Source organism: Gymnodraco acuticeps, unplaced genomic scaffold (assembly GCF_902827175.1).
Source record: "Gymnodraco acuticeps unplaced genomic scaffold, fGymAcu1.1, whole genome shotgun sequence".
In the NCBI taxonomy this organism is placed as follows: domain Eukaryota; kingdom Metazoa; phylum Chordata; class Actinopteri; order Perciformes; family Bathydraconidae; genus Gymnodraco; species Gymnodraco acuticeps.
Window position 1 is genome coordinate 59426 of NW_022990511.1, and position 21610 is coordinate 81035.

A 21610-nucleotide genomic window follows, 5' to 3' on the forward strand; every position below is an offset into this window, starting at 1 on the left:
TAGTGCAGTCGGAGTATCAATAGCATGTGTACAATTATTAGTTAGTAATATCTCTCTGACTTGAATATTTGTAGAATCCAAGTTTGTCCAAAACAAGATTGAGTTGCTGCTGAATTTGCAGATGGTGAAACAGATAAAGGGGACAAAGTTACAGTCGTGTCAGGGACCAAGCAGTAAGGCAACAGGACACAGGAGTGGTTTAAATAAACTAGGGTTTTTATTTACCCCAAAAGTCCACAAGAACATCATATAATAACTAGGCCTATAAAAGAGGTCAACAGAAAATACCTCAAAGGCACATAACAGGTGTTAACTCAACAAAACTGACCCCCCTACAATGAAAAACCAAGCCACCTATATAGGGGCTTGGCCAAACCAAGTTGAACCCAAGGGATAATTAATAGTCACATCATACACAAAGGACACTGACAAAACCCAAATCCCCCCTTTGACATGGAAGCAGGTGGTTTGTCCCAATCTGTCCCAATTGGCTCCTTGCAGTATTTATGAGCCCTCAGCGCTCGGCCTCGCCCTTTGCTGAACCAGGAAGTAACCTCCCCCAATGGACATGGTAACTCAAGAGACAAAGAATGTAATTAATACAAACAAATACTTGTGTATTAGCTGTGCTAAAATGTTTGAAGTAATGTCAGATTACAATCGAATAAAGAGTTTACCATCTAGAGCAAATGTGTGGTGTTAATTGGCATGTTTTATTGTAGCTGCACTGAAGCAAAACTACTGAAGATGAGGGTGCAGTGTAGTTGGTTTACTGTACCCTGTGTGGCTGTGGCCATCACAAGTCGTCAGCAAGTCAATGGAAGGGACAGTGGTATTCAATGGATACTTTTTCTACATTTGTATTGGTACCAATCACATCATGTTTGGCAATTTCAGGACTGGGATATAAAAGGTTCTAAATGTTAGGTTTATTAAAGTTAGAAATATACAGTGCACTTATCTAACCAGGTAATAAGTAGCCTAAATGTGTTCAGTCTGACTACTGGCGAATGTTACAATTACACCCTCCCTTTATTTGACCTCAGTGGCAAATGGCTAAAAAAAGAAATTTCAAACTATATGAGGCTGCCAGATGATTTTAACACAATTTGCCTTTCGAAAAAGCTTTTTCCCTTTCCTTTGGCCCGCACACCTGAGATTTAGTCTTGTAAGTACATGTGATATTAGTGATTATTAGAGCCAAGAGCAAGCTCTCTTTTAGAATATAACAACACTTTTAAACACATGTTGTGAATGTATGCATCGTTTTAAAGGTAGTTTCAACAGCTGATTTTTCAGATAGCTTAAAAACCAGAGAGTAGTGAGAAAGAGAGGTTTGCATGATTTTAAAGTCATATGATGCTTAAACCAAATGTTGGGGCTTTAAATACAAATGTTCTACTATCCTACTGTGTGTGCATTTGAAAGCTAGCATGATCTGGTATGTTTTTATGCCTTCGAATCTGTGTGTGTCTGCTCTGCTGTCCTTGTGTCCAAGTGAGTTTGTGTACGCCGGTGCATATTGTGCTTGCCCATACCTGAGCTTGCCAACCTGCAGAGATGCGATCCCACAGGGTGCAGTCGCTGCCAGTTCCTATTAATATCAATGGCAACAGTTGAGCTGTAATGACTGACTTTGGTTATGATTTAGCTATTGCAATCCTGGAGCCTTTACCTGGAAAATGACAAGACAAAAATACAAATAAAGCAATGCCATTGAAATTGCTTAATAAATGACAGAAGCAAAGAAATTCCTTTTGTTCAATCATCTTTAATTTTGTGTCAGTGTGGTTGAGTTTCAAAGGACTTGCTGCCATTTTTGGAGTTGGAATAAGATAAAATGGACTTTTATTAATCCCTCGTGGGGAAATTGTTTCTCTGCATTTGACCCAGCAGTGTGCTGCCATTTTGAACGACGCCCGGGGAGCAGTTGGGGAGCCTTGCCCAGGGACACCTCGGTAGCACTTGGTCTTGCACTGGTGACCTTCCAGTTGCCAAGCCAAGTCCCTATCGACTTCGCCACCACCGCCCGAATATGTTATTAAAGAAGAACCCTGTTATTTTTATTGAAATGGTTACAAAGGGGTTCACATTTTTTAAACACATGTCTGTGTCACATCTTACAGTTCGGCAATTAAATAAAGACATTGAAGGATTAATACTTGCAGAAGTATTATTTTTCATTCTTATAATGGGCATTAGACAGTAGCTGCTGATCAAACCTTCATTTAATGATGTAAACCTTCTTGTATAACTTTAATATAGACCAATATTGCTGTGCTTTATATAGGTTGACAGCTTGGTACTGAACAGCACCGGTGGAGCCGCTGAGGTTTACATGCAAGGTGCCCTTGTACAGAGCAAAAAAGGCGCTTTGCTCCACCGACTCTGCTTAATGTTCCCTACCTGCTTTAAGTAGATGCTCACATACTGACAATGTTATTGTAGCATTGGTTGATGATTAGCCTTAATGTTTGGTAGGTAAGACCATTGGCAGGTGCCCTGCCTATTTTTAGTCATTTTTGTTTTATTCAGCAATCTGGCATGGAGACTTGGCAGCTCTGCTAACATTGTGCCCTTCACAAGTAAGCTGATTACAAGGGACATTAAAATGAGAGAATTGCCGTTAAACTCTTATAATGAAAATGAGAATAAGGGTCGGGGGTTGTGGAGAAGCTTGGAAGCATCGCACATGTTAGCTCTGAGAGTTGGGAGCGACAAACATGATTCGATGGCAATGCTACAGTAAACTAGAGTCGAATGAATAATGCAAAGGGCAACATCCGTTTGACATGTTTTTTTAACGCCACAGGAAAAAACAAAGTCCAGATCTAATCTAAAAATATATATTGCAAAGATATACGTCATGTTGTGTATTTCTGTCCAGCACATGTTTGTTTTACTGAGTCATGCTAGCAGTCTCTAGTTCAGGGGTGCCCAACCAGTCGATCGCGCGGAGATTCCCAGTCGATCGCGAGATGTGTCTAAAAATAGAACAATAATATTCTGTTTTATCGTTAATGTCCTATAACATAATCTTCCTGTGCCAGAATAATGCACTTGAACGCATCAAAGCTTTGTGATTGGCCGGCGTGACCCCATGTGTCGGGGCAGTGGGCAGTGCAATAGTTCGCTGACGTTTTCCGTGTCAACACCAGGAGTGACAGTCCGCGCACACACAAGACCGTAATTATGGCAGAAGCAAAACATATATAATTTTCACTCCGAGTGGGAGGATGATTATTTTTGTATCTATTCCAATTCAAAGTCCATCTGTCTCATCTGCAATGCGAGCGTGGCTTTATCGAAGAAGGGTAATTTAGGAGCGGCATTTCAAAACAGTGCACAAACGCTGCGAGACGGAATTCTCTCCTAAATCTGCCCTACGCTCCCAAAAGGGGAGGGGCCTGAAAGGACAGCTAAATGCACAGCAGTCCATTTTCACCAGGCCCAACAACAAGAGCAAGGCTGCTACCAGAGCATCTTATCGTGTCAGTCACGTTCTTGCGTAACACATGCAGTCTTTCAAAGACGGCGAAGTTGTGAAAGAAGCATTCCTGGAGGCTGCCGATGCGTAATACAAATAACAGTAGCATTTCAACAGGTTTTTGATATAATAAAAACTCAAGTTGGATACCGTTATTAATCAGCTGTAAGTTTGAGTTGGTTTGAACTTATTCATTATAATTATTGTACAAAATGGTATAAGAATGCAAACTTAAATTGATTATAGTCTATATCAATTCAGGTTAAGAAACTAGTGTTTGTTGCATCCTATTTTAAAGGCATTTATTTTTATACTCTACTAAAATGCAACAAAAAAAGGGTTTGATTCTATTAATGTTGTCTTTTTTATTGCACTGTTGCAGCAGATTCCTGTGTAGCTTCAGATCTGAGTTGTCTTATTAGTAAGCCTCATTTATACTTTTGTAGCAACACTATTTTTATATAATGGCAAAGAAAGGGTTCAGAGTCTTTTCTTTTTTCCCTGTGTCATATGTGGCAGCACTGTTCAATGTGTCTTGAAAACATTACTCACTGTAGTGTGACGTGTGAATAAACTCTGTATCAACAACACTGTTGTGTAACTTCAGTTAAATACTTGTATGTGTGTAGATTAGAAAGAGGTAAGATAAAGGATCTGCAGTATTTTATGAAGTATTCATCGTACAAAGGTCAGTTTTATACAAGTAGAAGTGTGTATTTACCTGGTAGTAGGCTGTCAGTAATGGCTACGCCTCTCTATTTGGACTGATACTGTAGATCTCGGCAGACTGGCAACTTTAAATGTAGCTCTCGGTTCAAAAAAGGTTGGGCACCCCTGCTCTAGTTGAAGCTAGCATTTTGGCTTGTCATTCTGCTTAATCTGCCTCTTAAATGCCCTTTCTGAATTAACCAAGCGAGAGTAAGTAGAAGTGCAGAGGGGATATGGGGACACATTACTAGCTTTTAGTTGGTGCCACTGTGTGCGTGTGTGTGTGTGTGTGTGTGTGTGTGTGTGTGTGTGTGTGTGTGTGTGTGTGTGTGTGTGTGTGTGGTGTGTGTGTGTGTGTGTGTGTGTGTGGTGTGTGTGTGTGTGTGGGTGTGTGTGTGTGGTGTGTGTGTGTGTGTGGTGTGTGTGTGACTACAGTGGCAGGAGGACTGAGGGCGATCAATTCACATTAGGGACAGGCTGCTGCACGGCCGCAGGTGTGTGTATGTATAACGTCAACTTGTGTGTGTGTGTGTGTGTGTGTTAAAGACAGGAACATTGGCTCTCCAGCTGTGCTGACATGCCTACAAGGGACTTGCCAGCAGTCCAAACACTCACACACACTGGAGACTAAAGACACACTTATTCCAACAAACTGCACAGGGGCTAAAGCTTTCTCAGCCAGTTAAAAAGTAAAGCTTGTTCCTAATTTTGAACAAGCTTCACCTGAATGTAGCGACAAAGAAGAGGGGGCTATGCATTATTGAGACCCTTTTTCTACTTTATTTCAGTCATGCAGCACATTCATATTGTGGTAGTCTGATAAGGGACACACACATGAAAGTAGAGAGGGGGAAAGGCTAAGATCCTTAGCAACATTTCACAAACAATAACATTCAAAAGAAAGTTAACTTGCAAACAAATAACAAAGGCAGGTTGGGGCAGAACCACTTAGTGGGACGTGAACCTTCTGCACGCCCTGAGAGCCGACCACTGGACCTGCAGTGTTTATTCCACGCTCTCGGCAACAGAGGCAATCAGAATTTTCTGAAGTGATCCAACTGAGAAAAATAATTATATGGTTTAAGGTGAAAAAAAAGATGACAAGCATGTGTGTTTGTGTGTGAGCTCCTGCACTGAAAACATCAAATGTCCTCGCATTGAAAGAAGAGGGAGAGTATTCAGAGGGCTTTGTCAACTTTACATTGTAGTAGTTTTAGGTGTTTCTTACAATGACAAAGATTAGAGGTTGGTGCATTTTATATATGACACTGTATTGTGTTCATCCAACCAGAAATTTGAATGTGGGATGTGCTTTACTTTAATCACAAACCTTCCTCCTAGACTTGCGCAAATGATAAAACAAAAACGTTTTTTTATGATGTTACTTCAAAGAGAGTATATAAGGCAGGGTCAGACTCCACCAGTCTGATGATTTGAGAGAAGGGAGGAAGGGATATTGAGCAGAAAAGCAAGGTCAAGGAAACAAGGACAGGGGAAATCAAATTGATTTACTGTGTGTGTGAATATGTATGTCCTGTCTGTCACGCTAGTTTAATGTTTAATGTTTAATTAGAATTGGCAGTTTGATTTTATAGTTGCTGAAGTCACTCTTGAGATTAATAATAGTAAAGCATCAGAGTTTTCAAACTGAAAAATCTACGTACGACACAGAGACCTTCAGCAGCTGAAAGTGGAGCTTTATGTTTTATTTTTCCTGGATATTTAAGTTTTAGTCTGCACACAATCCGCTGTGAAGGAGTTCCGACTGTCAGTCATGTTGATGTCAGTCACTCTGTATTCCTCAGCCAGCGTGCCTCGTGGCTTATACTTAGGGAGGCGGAACTGACTACTTTGGTGTTTTGGGGCTGGAAGAGAGAGAGAGTCTGTTGCGAGAATAGGAACTGAGTGGGAGCTGTCACAGCAGCTCTACTGAGCCTGGGGTAGAATTTAGGCCACAATAGCAGTTCTTTCCTTTGGCATCAGCTAGGGATCACAATAGCCTCTGTAGATTTACAATAAAACATTTCCAGGGTACACTAAATGCCACAAGCCATTTCTGTGTGAGACTCATAGAGTCAATTACACTGCAATAATGTTTACAAAAGTGTTCTGGTAGCCTTTTAGACGGAACATTAATATGATTCCAGTGAAAAACTATTCAAACAGCTTGCGGTATATGCAGTTTGTCCCATCTTAACCATAAAAGCGTCCCAAACATCTTCCTTTCACTACTGTATGTGAGTATTGCATTATCCTTGGCTACATGAACAAATCATTGTTAAAATTGTGCTAGAGGAACAGCTTTAGGGATGTTGTCAGTCTGATGGTTGTTATGTCCACCATTTCAGCCCAGACTGAAATATGTCGACAGCTTTTGGATTGATGGCTATGACATTTGGTACAGATATCAATTGGGCCCAGAAGACCAATAATATTACTTTGGCGATCATCCAACTTCTCCTCTAATGCTACCCGCAAGTCAAAATCTTAACTTATGAAATAGCTTCTACTTGATTTATTGGCACCACATTTAGTACATCCCAGCTTCCCTGATGATGAATCAAAAGGGCTGTACAATATATCGACATTGCGATGTGCAATACTGAAATGCTAAACTAAGATGTTGACCATGGTATAAACTAACCTCAGCATGTTAGCATTGTCATTGTGAGCTTCTTATCATGCTAAAGTTAGCATTTAGCTGAGTTATTTATGTCAAGCCCCTGTTGTAGCCCTAATAGATATTTATTTCACTCATTCTCCTAACTCCAATAGGAACTGTGCCAAAGATATACAGATATATTCTGTTAGTGAATGCACCATATTCAAACCAATTGTCACGCCTCTTGTAAATCTGTTTAGGAAAGCTGTTTTATCACTATTATACACAACACAGTATACAACATGTAAACAAACAAGGGTAACAAGAAAGACAAAAAAAGGGTCACAGTTCTGCTGGAAAATGTAGAATAGCAAATGGCGGGATCACAACCTATTAATAATTATTTTTCACTCACTCATTCCCACTCGGTGTCGCATCATTCATCTACCTTGCTACTCTCGGCTTGTTTGTTCTCCTTTCATGAAACACCTGTGAAGCTCAGGCCTGCAATGAGAGGCATACGAAGGGGCCCTATCCAATCATGAACAAAATCGATTGCCAGAAAGAAAATATGCACAGAAAGGGAAGAGAAATCCAAAAATGTTATGTTGCATAAGTCTGCCTCTACTGTGAGTTTTTAACATTCTTGTTGTTTTATGTTCAAAACCTTAAGCCCCAAGCCTGTTTTTCAGGTCTCAGGCTCGAAAATGACATTCCCAGAATAAATGACCATATCTTCCCTTCTAAAAGGGTTAAATTAATAATCTTTTTTCTCAAAGCAACGGTACACCTGTGAGTTGGATGTAGAAGTGTCAGAATCAATATAGATGTTTTTATTTTAAAGTAAATTCAGATTGAACACAGTAAAAAAAATTAAATGATTGTGTCTGTCCAAAAAAAAATAATTACTTATAGTGAAAACCACCCTTGAATGATGGGATGGTAGACTAAAAGCTTTAGGAATCCAAAGTACAACATATAATAAGTACCCGGTATCAAGATTGATGCAAAACAAGTGAAATGTGACCTTTGTAGAGAGATTTAGCACAAAAAAAAACACTTCTGGGGTCATTTGGGTGGATTTGACCTACAGTATCTCTGGCCCCCCTTGCTCGATTTGCTGATTGACATCTCTTTCTAACCGTCAGAGTCAATGGAATCGAGGGGAACTCCCACATACAGTACTCCTTATTTGGTAATGTGAGTGTGTGAGACTCAGGCCCGGTTCTACGGGGGTGCATAAGGGTGCATTGCACCCTCAGTTGAGTCGTTATGCACCCTCATTTGAAAAACGAAAAGTGAAAAAGTAATAATAACAATAATAAGAAGAATATAGTCAATGATGGACATCAGAAAATGGTTAAAACAACCAGCTCTTATCGCCAGCAGTAACACTGCATCTACTGCAGGTAATAACAGTTCAGATCATGGGGACATTACGTTACCCGCGGCCACTGTCGTGGACACTAACGTCCTCCCGCCCGACTCGCCGGCTTTGCCTGCCTCGCCCACGGAGGCGGAGCAGCCGCAGCCGTCTTCGTTGCCCCAAACACCGCCACCCCTCAGCAGCCCGCAAGTGCCAGAGGACCTCGGCGAAACAGAGCCTGCCCAGGTATATTTAAAAAAGTACCCAACTCGCCTGTACAGTGGGGTAAGGCGCTCATTTTGCAGCTCATGGTTTCAAAACAGAGATTGGCTGGAATATTCATGTAAAAAAGATGCCATCTTCTGCTATGCATGTAGACATTTCGGTTCAAGTACGTCAGATGCCTTCACCACAACTGTACCAGAGTACCAACCGCTGTCTCCTGGTACTCATCTGAGTAACTCACTCACTAAAAATGAAATACTATATGACAGTAAAACAAGAATACAGTTTAAAAGGGGAGTGATTTGTAAAATATCCATAAGGAAAAAGTAAATCTGTTTACAGTTCCGTTTCATATGGGTGTTGAGATGTATCCATAGATCTCTTCTTTTTGCTCTCAAAGTGCACCAGATTGATGATTTTAACTTCAATATTCAAAAGAAAATCTTCCCGGGGGAGCATGCCCCCGGACCCCCCTAGAGGAGGTGAGGACCCCCCTAGAGGGTGTTAGGTCCACTCCCCACTTGTAAAAATAGTACTTTACCCCTGCACCCTCTCTAATCTCAGATGCACCCTGAGTCATTTTGTTCTGGAACCGGGCCTGGTGAGACTGCCGCATAGCCAAGACCGAAAGCTGCGATAACTCTGGTAGCTACCATTAGCAGCTAACTTTTACTCTCCGATTTTTACATAAAAATGGAATTATGGATTATAAATTTAAAAAAGTATTACACAGAAACATTATCAACCTATGGATTAACCGATTCAGCCGCGTTTTTTCTCGTTTTAATGCCATTGAAGAAGTATTTTGATCAGATTGACAGCTACGGTGAGACGATCTCCCGTAAAAGCTCCGTAAAGGTACGTGTTGTGATGTCTGTGTTTGCTTCCCCTGTCGCAAGTTCGGATCACTCAGTGATGATATATATACCTAAATAATCTGTGGAACCTCAGTTTTAATCGGATTTCTTGTATGTGCAGTTACAATAAGTAATAAGGGTATATTTTATCTTGAGTTCTGTGCCAAAGTGCGTAGCATTTTTCGCTCAGGGGTCATTTAGATGCTTCTTATGAGACTTGTGTTTTGTTTTGGTAAAAATTGGTTTGCATTGTCAGTTAGCTGAGATTATTCCCGTTAATCTGGTATAACACATTAATAGGTTCTTAAATATTAAGATCCCCTGAGACACAGTGTCTCAGGGGATTTTAAAGCTGCTTTAAAAGGAACTCTACTGTCAGCATCACAATGAACTTTAAATGGACAGAAACTGTAAAGAAAAGAGCCAAACCACAGATCAGAGGAATCGCAGCCCTCTCTTGATTCTTCTCTTACTGAGCCCTCAGTCGTTGTTCTGCCTGTGTTTGTAACAAGGGATCATGTCAGCCCATTAGACCTCTGTTAAAATAAGGAGGAAGAGATGAGAGAGACGAGGGCTTACACTTCCCTTCTCCACCACATCCTCTTCATCCCAATCTCCTCCTTCTGATCTCTGTTATCCTTATTTTCTGTCAGTTTAGAGACAGTGACGAGGGCTTTGTTTGTGTACTACTCATAGAAGAAACTGGGATTTATGAAAGTCTCATACATCTCCAAAGGAATGATCTAATTAATTTGGCAATGTTGTGAATCTGCATGTCTTAATTTGTTTAATTGTCTCCCATCAAGATCTCAACAAGAAAATATAGTCTTGTCTTTCGACTGATGTTGTAAATAAAACAGAATAGCCTAGCACATAATGAATTCTATAAGGGTTGTCTTTCAAGTAGAAATGTGTATTTGCTGTGGGTATTTACTGAAGAAACCCATACTAAGTAATAAATATATCACAGTTCTCAAAACCGAGAGCATAGATAATGACTTGAGGAGCTCTGTAAAGTATAAAATCTCCAAGATAGTTTTGTCCAATCAGATTCATCCAGTGTTACTGCCATGATTGTGCTGTTCCTGGTCTCTTTTAATCTGTGGTGCCATGGAATAGAGTGTTTGAGGAAATATTGTAAATCACTCGGCAAATATGTATTCTTAACATGTCAGGGTTTGTCGGTTTTAAAGAAGCGTGATTTATGTTTGCTATCTGATTTGTGACCTATTTTCTTCCTTTGCACGATGACCATGAAGAAAGATCCTTTACAGAACTTGAAGGCTGAACATACAGCATCTTGAACTGTTCTCTCCTGAGAAGAGACAGTCCAAGTCAAGTGTTAAGTGCTTAAAAGTAAATATATATTTTCCAATATCTAGAAAGTCTAAATGTTCTAGCTTAAATCCTAAAAAAGGCCATAGATTAAGCCCTTTTTGATATAACATGAGCTGGTAAACAGAACATTTCACGTAGCTGTACGTTAACAACCAGGACATCTTGCTAAAGCAGTTAATAAAACAACTCAAAAACAAACTGGGACAGATTGTATAGTAGGTTTGATGTGAGAGTTTCATTCTATCATTGTGTCTCTGATTATGTTCTTATAGTTTACTGTCTATCATCCAGCACACGATAGAAACTGTCAGAGGGTGCCAGATTGGTAAACAGTATCGATTTAACTTCTGCTGGAAGCCACAGTATGTTGTTACGTCCTGTATCTGTTCGGTTTAGTATGTGATTTAGTAACCACCTGAATTATGTAGTAAACTAAACACGCAGCCATCATATATCCTGACTTCACTCCTATAGGATAGCATGGTTTCTGGTACTTTCAAAATGTGGTCTTAAGAAGCGGAGTGATGTATTTGTTGTGGAGATGTACATATCTTAGACAGATCCACAGAATGATAGGTTTAGGGGCAGTGGGAAATATACATGCTAGGCGATTATTTGTCCGTTTCATGGCCGCCATTCGTGATGCTAGCTTCCCCACTGGAGATGCTACTTCTTGTTTGTCTTTTCTCTGTGGTTTTGTAGTACTTGAGCACACAGGTGCTACTGAGCAGCAGATAATGCCCTCGTCGCCTTAGTGGCTGTAAGGAGGTGAGAAGTTGCTGTAGAGACTGCTGAGCAGATGGCAGCACCACATGTGACAAGTCAAGATGCTTTTAACAACTAAAGGAGTTCAAATAGCTCTTGTGTTTGATGGCATGCGTGATTGTCAAAATAGTTCTTGATGAGCATTCACTATGTACGGCTGACAAAATAACTTTTTTGAATGGCAAGGTTTTTGTGGCAAGAGATGGAATACATTCCAGATAGAGGAAGACAGATGGCTGGAGGGAGGTTGAGGGTTGCTGAGGATGGTCGCTTGTCAGAGTCTGGACTAGTCTCTGCGGATGTCAGCAGCATAGTCCTGTCATCGCATATCTTTCTCTGCGTCTCCCTCTCTCCTCCCTTCTGCTTCCAAACTCTGACCCTGTGTCGAATCCAAACTAATGGCTTATGGAGTACACTGCATGTGCTGCTTTCCTGACCCGCCAAAACTCTCTAGTCTTTATCAATATCCTCCTCTCTTCATGCCTTTCTTTATTTCCCTATGCGGGCCTTTTTCAAATTCCTTTGCTCGCTTCTTTGACTAACCTCCTCTTTCACCCCTGGCTCGCCTCTATACTCTCAGTTCATATTGGCCTCCCTCAGTTTTTCTTTCAGTTTCCTCCTCTCCATCTCACTGAGTCATGTCGTTCTTTCTCGATCACTCTCTCCCCTCACACACACACAGGCACAGAAAGTATTGGCTTATATTTCCCATGGTGTCTGCAATACATTCAGCTTCACTAGTGGCAGCAATGTACTGGAGCAAGGCACCTGCTGTGCTGAGCTGATATGAGAAGAAAGACAGATACACAGTCACACCACACACACACACACACACACACACACACACACACACACACACACACACACACACACACACACACACACACACACACACACCATGAGCCTTCAAATGCTCCAAAACGGTGAAAATCAAACCATCCTCTTTCGATAATTGCAGACACTGCACAAAACTATAGATAACTGTACACCATTACCGAAAATATTTTACATCAGCCCACAGGGAAATGGATGCGGCACACATAACAAACACTCTCAAATACTGACACACACAGTTTGTGTTGTCTCGGTGGCTAAAAGCAACCCTGTCTGCTCCCGTTGCCTTGGTTACAGGCCATAGGCTTGTCTTGAGAGGTGCTCCAGGTCTCTGCTCGCCATGTCAGGCTATGCGGTTGGCACTGTGTGTCCGTCTGTCCTCGCCATACAGTATGTATGTGTCTGCATGTGCATCTGTGTGCTTGTGTATCGGGGGGGGGGGGGGGTTGCCATATATGGGTGTGCATCAAGCAGCAGTCACGGCGGCGAGAGCACAACACATAATGTGGCAATTTCACAAGTCATAAACTAAACAAGAGTGCAATTATCAAATTAGTTTGCAGTTTCTTGGATCTTGCAATGAGTCCACTCCCTTATTTTACAGTTTCATAATTGCTTATTCTCTTGTCAAAATGCTTTCAGGAGGATACTGAAAAGGTCTTACAGGTAACAATGGCAGACACAGTGTTTCTTGTTTGAGAGACTGCACCACTACTACATACACACATGAGTTGAGGTCTAAAGGTTTCCCTAATGTGTGATATTTGCTGCCTCTATAATAGTTCTCTGCAAAATCCTCAATAAGACAGTACCACCATGATTTAAAGGAAACTGAAACCTTATCAAAAATGTCTGCTTACTGCTTTTCTATAATGCCTAAATATGTGGACAGAGTACTGCACTTGTATATTTAAATGAACCTAGAACACAGCCTGTATGTGTCCATATTGCAGAGCATATGTTGACATGGCAGTACATGGACATGTACCCTCAACTGCATGCTTTTAGAGACAGGGATTGGAGAGCAGCCAGTAATGCTTACATATATCTTTCAGAAACATGTACTGAATGCTAATAGTCCATGTCCTTGTGTGTGGAACTGACAATAATTAAATAACAACTTTGATGAAAGTTAATTGAATGGATTCACTTGACCTTCATCTTTTTTTGGAGGCAAGTCTGATCTAATAAAAAGAAAGCTTGAGTTTATGAAGACAACATTGAATAAAAACGGGCTTGATTTGATTAAAGCCATTGCTGTTCATCACTACTCTAATGTTTATAATTTATTTACATCATTCCTTTACATTTACTCTGGCATTCCATCTGATGTAGAATTGCATGGCCACTGACTGGCAAGTCCTTTATGCGGTTTTACTGCAAAATGGCAGAAACAAGCTATTTGAAGGGACCCTAACCAATAGCTATTATTTACACATCACTACAAGAACTTAAGTGCCAGTGCAGACAATACGTATTCCCAACATGAAGCATTTTGCACAATGGCTAAAACTGTAGTACTGTAAAAACACTAAATAAGTATCAAGCTAATTTTAGAATGTGCATTTACTGTACAAACTACCCTTACATATGTTATCCAATCATTAGATCACTTTATATTTTGCACACATTTTGTGATTTCTTGAAGAACAGTTATATGATATTTACTAAAAGCAACCCTTAGCCGTTGTTTAAAGCACAACAACAAACATAGGCTGCTCTTTAATGGTGGTGAAAGCTGTGGCTCTTGGACACTTGAGACACAATTATTTTTGCATTACACACACTTTGCAAATAGCTGTTTTTATTCTTTAGGAAGGTCTTATCTTAAAAACTGTCAACCATTTTATTTAGCAAGGAACGATTTTTTGGAGCGATGGAAAATATGCAAAAATATAATCCCTCAAATGGTGTTTTTATTCGCAGCGGCAGAAGGTGTGTATGTGTATTGTGTGAGAACCCTCATAAGCAAACTTTTTTTTCTGGTCCTGCCGAAGTGAAAGTAACATTTGCTGAGACAAGCAGAGCAACTCTCATAGAACATATACTGCTCTTTACTTAAGGCTTTTAAGACGGGGGTCTACTTGTTATTCGAGGTGCTGCGCTGTGCGTATGCTTCAATGGCTGAAGAGCTTTTGGCCCTTCTGGCATGCAGAGGTAAGGGCTTTGTTAAGAACATTATGAACTCTTCAGTTAAGTCGTCTGTAAACCATTACAAGTTAAACAGGGTCATTTGCACATCTGTTTGCACAGAGTGGGTCTGCACATTTGCGTAGTTTGTACAAACGTTTCTTTCTCTTTGTTTTATGTTGGCAAACTTGATAAAATAGTAAAATCCTCTGTACACAAAGGAATCGGCAGGAAATGTTTTGACACCAAGTAGAGAGTTGGCAGGACTGTGTGGAACTGCAGAAATGAGGTCAAGCAGCCAAAGAGTCAGAAGGAGAATGGGATACACTCATTGATCAAGTTTACCACAAGGTCCTAGGAAACTAAGTGGGTTAAAAAGAGGGATGGGGAGTGGAGGGAGGAAGGTGGTGAGATTCCTGGCAGTGTGCCTACCTACTCCATCATAGAGAGGCCACAGAGAGAGAGAGATATACCAAGCACAGCTGGGCACACTCTGTATCAGTGTGTACACTTGTGACATCACTTCATCTGACAGATTCCTTCCTCCAGCAGCTGCGACCCTCCTCGTTGTCAACACACATAGTAGCTAACGTTGTAAAACTCGCCACAACTATGTGTCGTTTGTATGATGGAGAATTTGAAAACCCACAGGACTAAATGGGTCTTAAGGTGTCACAAGTTTAATAGTGAAGGAATATTTGTGTGTGTTATGTTCTTTAAATGTTGGCAGTAATGTGACAATTACTTTTGACTTGGACAGCACAAAAGTGTGTGTGCACGTGTGTGACCTATCAGGCTTGGTACTCATGGGGAGAAGAGTGAGGCTTCAGTGGCACAGTGAGAAGCTGGATGTCATTTTGATTCCCTCTGACTGATGCTGAGGGATTTCAAAGGGACCCACACAAACACACTGCGGAAGGGAGCCCTGTTAAAAATCCTCGTTTAAAATGACAGAGTTATAATTCAGACATGGAGTCATCCAGTTATTAGCAAGAATACACACAATGTTGATTGGTGCAGCTATGCAATAGTCATTCCTACATTTTCCTGCATTATAGGATTAGCCTATACAAATGCCCACACTGAAACACACACACTTTACTATGTTGCAGCAGTTAAAGCAATCATGTAGAATTAGGATTTGGTTCTTAATAATTTGGCTTCCCGTTTGCATTTCTGCTCCGTCTTAGCGAAGCAGTCCAAGGCACGTTACAGCAAACGCTTGTTACAAAGCTGAGATTGAAAAAACATGAAACATCCATACTTGATGAATATGTAACAGTCAGTACCTAAATGGCGGATGTTATAAATTGTAAGAATCTTTAAAATTCCGGACTATATCTGATCCTAAAAATAAATATCTGGAAGGCTTTACACATGTTATTTGAAATAGAATGTGGGGAAACCTTTAAAAAAGTAGTGCATACAGGTTTAAATCTACACCGCATTATGGTTAATCTCAGCTCTAAGGCTGCTACTTTAAAATGTTAAGATACTGCAGCCAGCGGAGAATACCATATTTTCATGGGGACAAAATAAATGCAGAAGAAGAAATGCACTCAGGTAATAAATGAGTTTTACACATGCACCAGAGCCCTCCATGTTTAATTCAATGATTAGAATAATGAGTTCTTGTGAAGATGTTTGCCTTCAAGGTGTAGAAAATAACATCACGTTGGGCTTCTAAGCGCTGCCTTTTTTGTTACCTGAATGCATCACAAGGACAGACGAAAAGAGAATCAGGGGCACAATTTGGGGATCCTGAGATGTTTTATCAAGGAGAAAGACAGAGAGCTTGACAAAGTTGGAAAGCTCCAAATAGGGGGGGGAAAGGATTGAAAGGGACAGCGTGTGTATGACGAAATCTGAATTGACATAGAGGGACAGGCGTAAAAATAGGTAGAGACGTCGAGAAGAAGAAGAGGGAACAGATAAGATGAGAGAAGAGTAGAAAGAGGCAAGAGGCTCTGTCTGCATCCTAAGAAGATTTAGACATACAGGAATTAGGAGAAATAGGTTTAATGCTTAAAAAGGAAAAAGACAGACGCATACAAATGCAAACTGAACCTCCTCAGTCACACATGGTTTTAAGGGTAAATATCACACGAGTAATGGCTTTAAAAGCACAATTAAATTAAAGGCTGAAGCTCGATAACAGCATGCCTCCCTTTGTCTCACCTCAAAGCATCCTTGGTGTCAGACTCAGTTAGCACCACCTAAACATGATTAGGGAGTGACATTAAAAGCGCTCTGGAATCAGCTGGCTGTGAGTCAGCCGCACGCTGCTTCATTTCCCTGGGGAGGGAAAGGGTCAGTATGACTGAACTCAAACCAGCGCTGAGTCACTTCACATGACAGTGAAAATGCTGCTGATACTGTTAATGGGTCGAAGGGTGAGGAGTCTGCTAGGGGTTGTTTGGGGGGGGGAGGGATGGGGGATTTGTTTTGCATGTGATGGAGTGTGGTGGAGTTTGTGCGTTTTGACCCGAGTTACCCTGCACATCATTGTATGCTAAACTCTGAGCTTTGTGAGAAAGTTCAAAACAGGTTTTGTGCAGTGGCATAGCGTCTATGCTCTGTCTCCTGTCTCGTGTTTGTTTATTGCTAAGTCCCAAACAAGTCTTCTCCCATGCTCTTTGTATATCTGTTGCTATTCATTTTTCATCTTCTCTTACTCAGACAGTGTGTCTCGCTCCCTTTTCTGCGGAGTTCACACCATGCTTCTGTTCTTTGCTCCTGCTTTGCTAACACAGAACCTCAGGGCAGGTTTTGGTTTTCTAGTTGTCGTGTGGGAACGCCACACACACACACACACACACACACACACACACACACACACACACACACACACACACCACACACACACACACACACGCACACACACACACACACATGGTGGACAAGTCAAACCTCAAGAAGTCTGATAGATTTATCATTGCCTGTCGAGGAATATATTGCTTCCCAAAGTGTTTGTTTTAGCTGGAAGGGCAAAATTATCCATGGTTTGTTCTGTCACACCTGGGAATGAATGAAAAGCTAAAAAAAAGGAGAGGTAGAAGGAACGATGTAATTGTATTGAAAGGACAGAGCTACAGAAAGGAAAGAAAGAACAATGTAACCCAAAGGGGTTTACACACCTATTTATTTCAAAGAAGGGGGTGTTGGTTATAAGGAGACAAGGAAGAGGAGGCAAAGAGACTTCATAAATATATTTCTCTTCACACATCGCTCTGATTTGATTTCTCCCCATTTCACTGTGACCCCTTGAGAACAGTGCTAAAGAGATAGCAGAGGCATCTGGATGGAGAGACGTGGAGATTAATGGAGAGTATGCATGTGTGCAGGGACACATAATGCAAATATGAATAACAATGATTGTTTGCAACCATGTATCCTGCATAAAAGCAAATAGTGTGCACGAAGCATCTACAGAAAAGTCTACTTGACATCCTTGAGCTTGAAATCAATGTATTTTTCATGTTTAGGGTTTGGACCTTAGGAATTCAGTTGAATTAGAAATGAAGTCTTTGTGCAAGGCAGGTTCAAAAAGAGGTTACCCACTGAAATGAGATGTAGCACGGCTGATAGCTAACTCTCTTCACCTCGTTTTGATGTCCGTGGAGACTATTTGTGCAGGTCAGTGTTTCTCAAATATGTTACCTGGTGTTGTTTTTAAAGGGAAAATAAGATCTAAGCATCAATGACACAATGTAGTTTTAGATCAGAGATTCATGAATGTCTTCAATGCTGACTTTTCTCGAATACTAAAGTGTCTTTGGCTTAGTGAATGTTTAAAGTATCTTTAATATATATAATAATGCTTATGCACATATTATTTAGCAGATTAAGGACGAATGTTGCAATCTTACTTTTTTTATTTGATCATAACATTTTACAATTTGACTTACGCCTGCTTATGCAAAGATCCATATGGCAAATGTGCTCAAACTAATGTATCCTAAAATACAAATAAGTCTTCACTGTATCTTTTGGTTTTGCCTTTCTTACTTCTTACGTCTGAGAAATACAGCTTTTCATAAGATTACCAGAGAGCCTGCATTGGGTCAGGTTTATGGATATAAATAATGTTACCCACAGTTGTTTTTAAGATGTGTGAGCGTTTGTCCTCCTTTTAATTAAGCATTTGCAATCATCCGTGTAAAGTTAATTTTCATAATAATAAGTGTAACATGCCACACAGACACATTTCCCATAGACACAAGTTCTGCAAGTGCGAAGTTCACGAGAACAAAATACTTAAAGCTTATTGTGTGAGTATAAAAGAAAGACAAAAAAGTACGAGTTAAGAGGATAGAGCCTAGAAGTTAAAGAACATAAGCTGACAGCTTAAGATATCAAAAAAGGTGAAAAGCTTTTAAAGACTTTTAGACTGCATGACAGTGATTATAACACCACACTTATACCCCCCACTATCGTATGAATAATACTGTATGAATTAAGTATCTGAATTTGCCTTTTCAGTATTATTCATCTTTAAATATCATTAAAATGACACAATAATTACAATGCTTAACTCCTAAAGAAGATGGATAGGGCGTCTGGGTAAACCAGGGTGGTGTCGCACTCTGCAGGGTGACATGGTTCTGGAAATACAGAGATGAAGGGTGGAGTAAGTCGAACTTAAGCAAACTATTTCATTTCAGTTAGGCCGCCACTGGTTGAGATACTAATGATATTTAAACAAATCAGAGCCAATGCTGGTGTCTTTCATCATTTTAAGTAAATATCACAAAGGGGTCGTGTGCCTTGGCGGGCAATAGTATTTACTGTCATGTCCGATTTTGTGACTCATACAGCAAAAATATGTTGGCTGGAAAAATACTTTTCATATTCATTGTCATTGACGAATTGCTCACTGGCAGCGTGGCGGCTGCCTGACCTCTAAACTCGCCATGGTGTGTTGCATACGTGCTGCGGATGAGTCATCTATGAACTGATATGTTGATGTGAATCCGTCTGGTTCTCTACTTCTTCACACTTTGGTACAAAGCAGTGCTTTACTTTCAGATAATCTTGGAGAGCATTTATTTTTTAACTTTTTCAATATGCAGCAACATTTCTCCAAAGGTATCATTTTCATTTCTCATATCAAACCTTTCATATTATGGGAAATGTCTTGTGTTATAATATATATATGTCTATAATATAATTGATAACACAAATGTTTATCGTTTTTCCTGCATTTAAATGGCTATATATTAGACACCATTTTTTGAAAAGGTTTTTTACAAGTATATAGTAGCACTATGATAATCAAGAAATGCCAGCAAAATACATTGATTAAAAAAACCTCAAAACATGCATTTGAGAGAATAAGAGGCATCAGAGTGGTAACATTGTTCCGAAAATTGACACTTTTTATCCTGCAGCTTTATTTTAAACCGTGGCTGGAGACGTTTACCCACCTTTCAAGTTTCTTTGTTCCCTGTTTAGGAAATGATCCTTTTCCTTAGGACTACTGTATCCTGTTAACACGGAGATAACCCCCCACCCACTCACTCTGCGTGGGAGTTTTAAAACAAAACGCACCCTGCGGCCTTAAGTTAGCAGGCATGAAGCCGCTTAAAGAGTTTAGAAGATAATTTACAAGGCAGTCTGCAACGTGCTGCTTTGAATCATAATCTCTCATATTGTTTTTTTTCATTTTTCCTTATGCTTTTTAGTTTTTTTAGTTAGCAGTCAAATTTATATTGTCAGTTAAGATGAGTACACAAAAACGCTGGTTTTCCATCTTTAAATCAAACTGCTTAAAATTCTATTAAAATGTATTCTTATCAGATAATGTGTCGTATTCATAACATTGATGTATGTTAAATCCTTTCAGATTGCGTTTGATTTCAGCTCCATCCATCAATCCATACAGGCCAGTTTGAAATGTGTGTGCCGTGCATTTCTCCTCAGCTGCCATGCTCCTTAACCCCAGTCCTGTTAATACGTGGTTCGAGAGGATTAGCATCATGGTGATCCTGCTCAACTGTGTGACACTGGCATGTACCAGCCCTGTGAGAACATCGACTGCACCTCGGACCGCTGCCAGATACTGCAGGTAAGCTAGTCCTCTGTGTGTTGGCCTGTGTGTAAGAGCAATATGTCACTGCACTGACGACATATAGAACAAAACCATCTACGATTTGTCATCAAATCAGAGAAGCTCACCACTGTCCCTCCAGCTGTGATACAGTCTAACACGGCAGCCAGAATGTATCCTCCTGGAAGCTTTATATTTGCATTTGCTCTCTGCACAGGGAAAAGACTCAGTTAGTTATAATGTAGTCTTGTGGAGCTGCATGTGATTGTGTCGCTTTGTGATGAGAATACACTTGTGGAGACAAGTACCTGCAGTTGAATTTCTGGTTTTGGACAGCCACAAATGCCATAGCCATTTTTCATAATCAAGTTCTAGCCTGAAGTTGTTTACTTTCAAAATGTTAAATAGAAAGATCACATTACTCAATATGCATTCATTTTAAATGACAAGATCTACAAAATGAAGTTGGAATGTGTTTATTGCATGTGCATCCTGGACGACAATACACGCAAGACATGTATGTATTTCAAAGGGGTCTCAGTGCAGAGTCAGCCATACTGTAGTACAGCACCTCTAGAGCAGTTTGGGGATTCATTGCCTTGCTCAAGGGAAACTCGGCCGCTCTACCCTTTTGTCCTATCTCCTTTCTTGGGACCAACTTTCAAATTCCCCAAGGCCTATAAGCTTTTCTGTCCTTTAGGTGCAGGCATGTGTTACGGGAAACCATGCACCTTATTCTCAAGATGATTGTCATGAAGCAGAATCAGTACTCTCCCGTAGGTTGGTGTTTTTATGCACATGCGCTTGCTTGATCCTGTACCAGGTCATCATTGACAAAAGGAATGAATAACAGCTTGATTTTCTCTCATGTTAGAACACCTATTCTTTTGTTGTTTGTTTGTTTTCTTGCCAAATTGCAGATATATCCCTTTTGTTTCTGTCCGTACGCCGTGTAGGGCTAATGTGGGTTCTGTGTAATTTGCAAACTGGATGAGGATTCGGTTTGTTCCTCTGGGCTCCTAACTGCTTTTCAATGAAGAACATTTGGCAGGCTGAATATCAGGTGTGACAAGAACAACCATCTGCCTCACATGCTTTTTGTTGGTGGTTTTTAATGTGATATTGAAAACCTGTCTACAGTAACCTGAGGTGACGGCTGTTGGTTCCTCCTGTGTGCTGTTGCTATGTTGACTGATTGCACCACCATATCTCACTTGCCTACAGCACATTAGAGTGGATTATAATATCA

General features: G+C 40.4%; 1 protein-coding gene across 1 annotated transcript in view; it reads left to right on the plus strand.

Annotated features, from left to right (window-relative positions):
- The window catches only part of LOC117553171 (voltage-dependent T-type calcium channel subunit alpha-1I-like), a gene marked incomplete at its 5' end in the record, with an annotated part of 169791 nt that overhangs the window by 59415 nt on the left and 88766 nt on the right, over positions 1–21610 (plus strand). Inside the window, 2 exon segments of the mRNA XM_034226998.1 lie at positions 20269–20315; positions 20318–20379. Of these exon segments, the coding sequence (XP_034082889.1) occupies positions 20269–20315; positions 20318–20379 (109 nt within the window).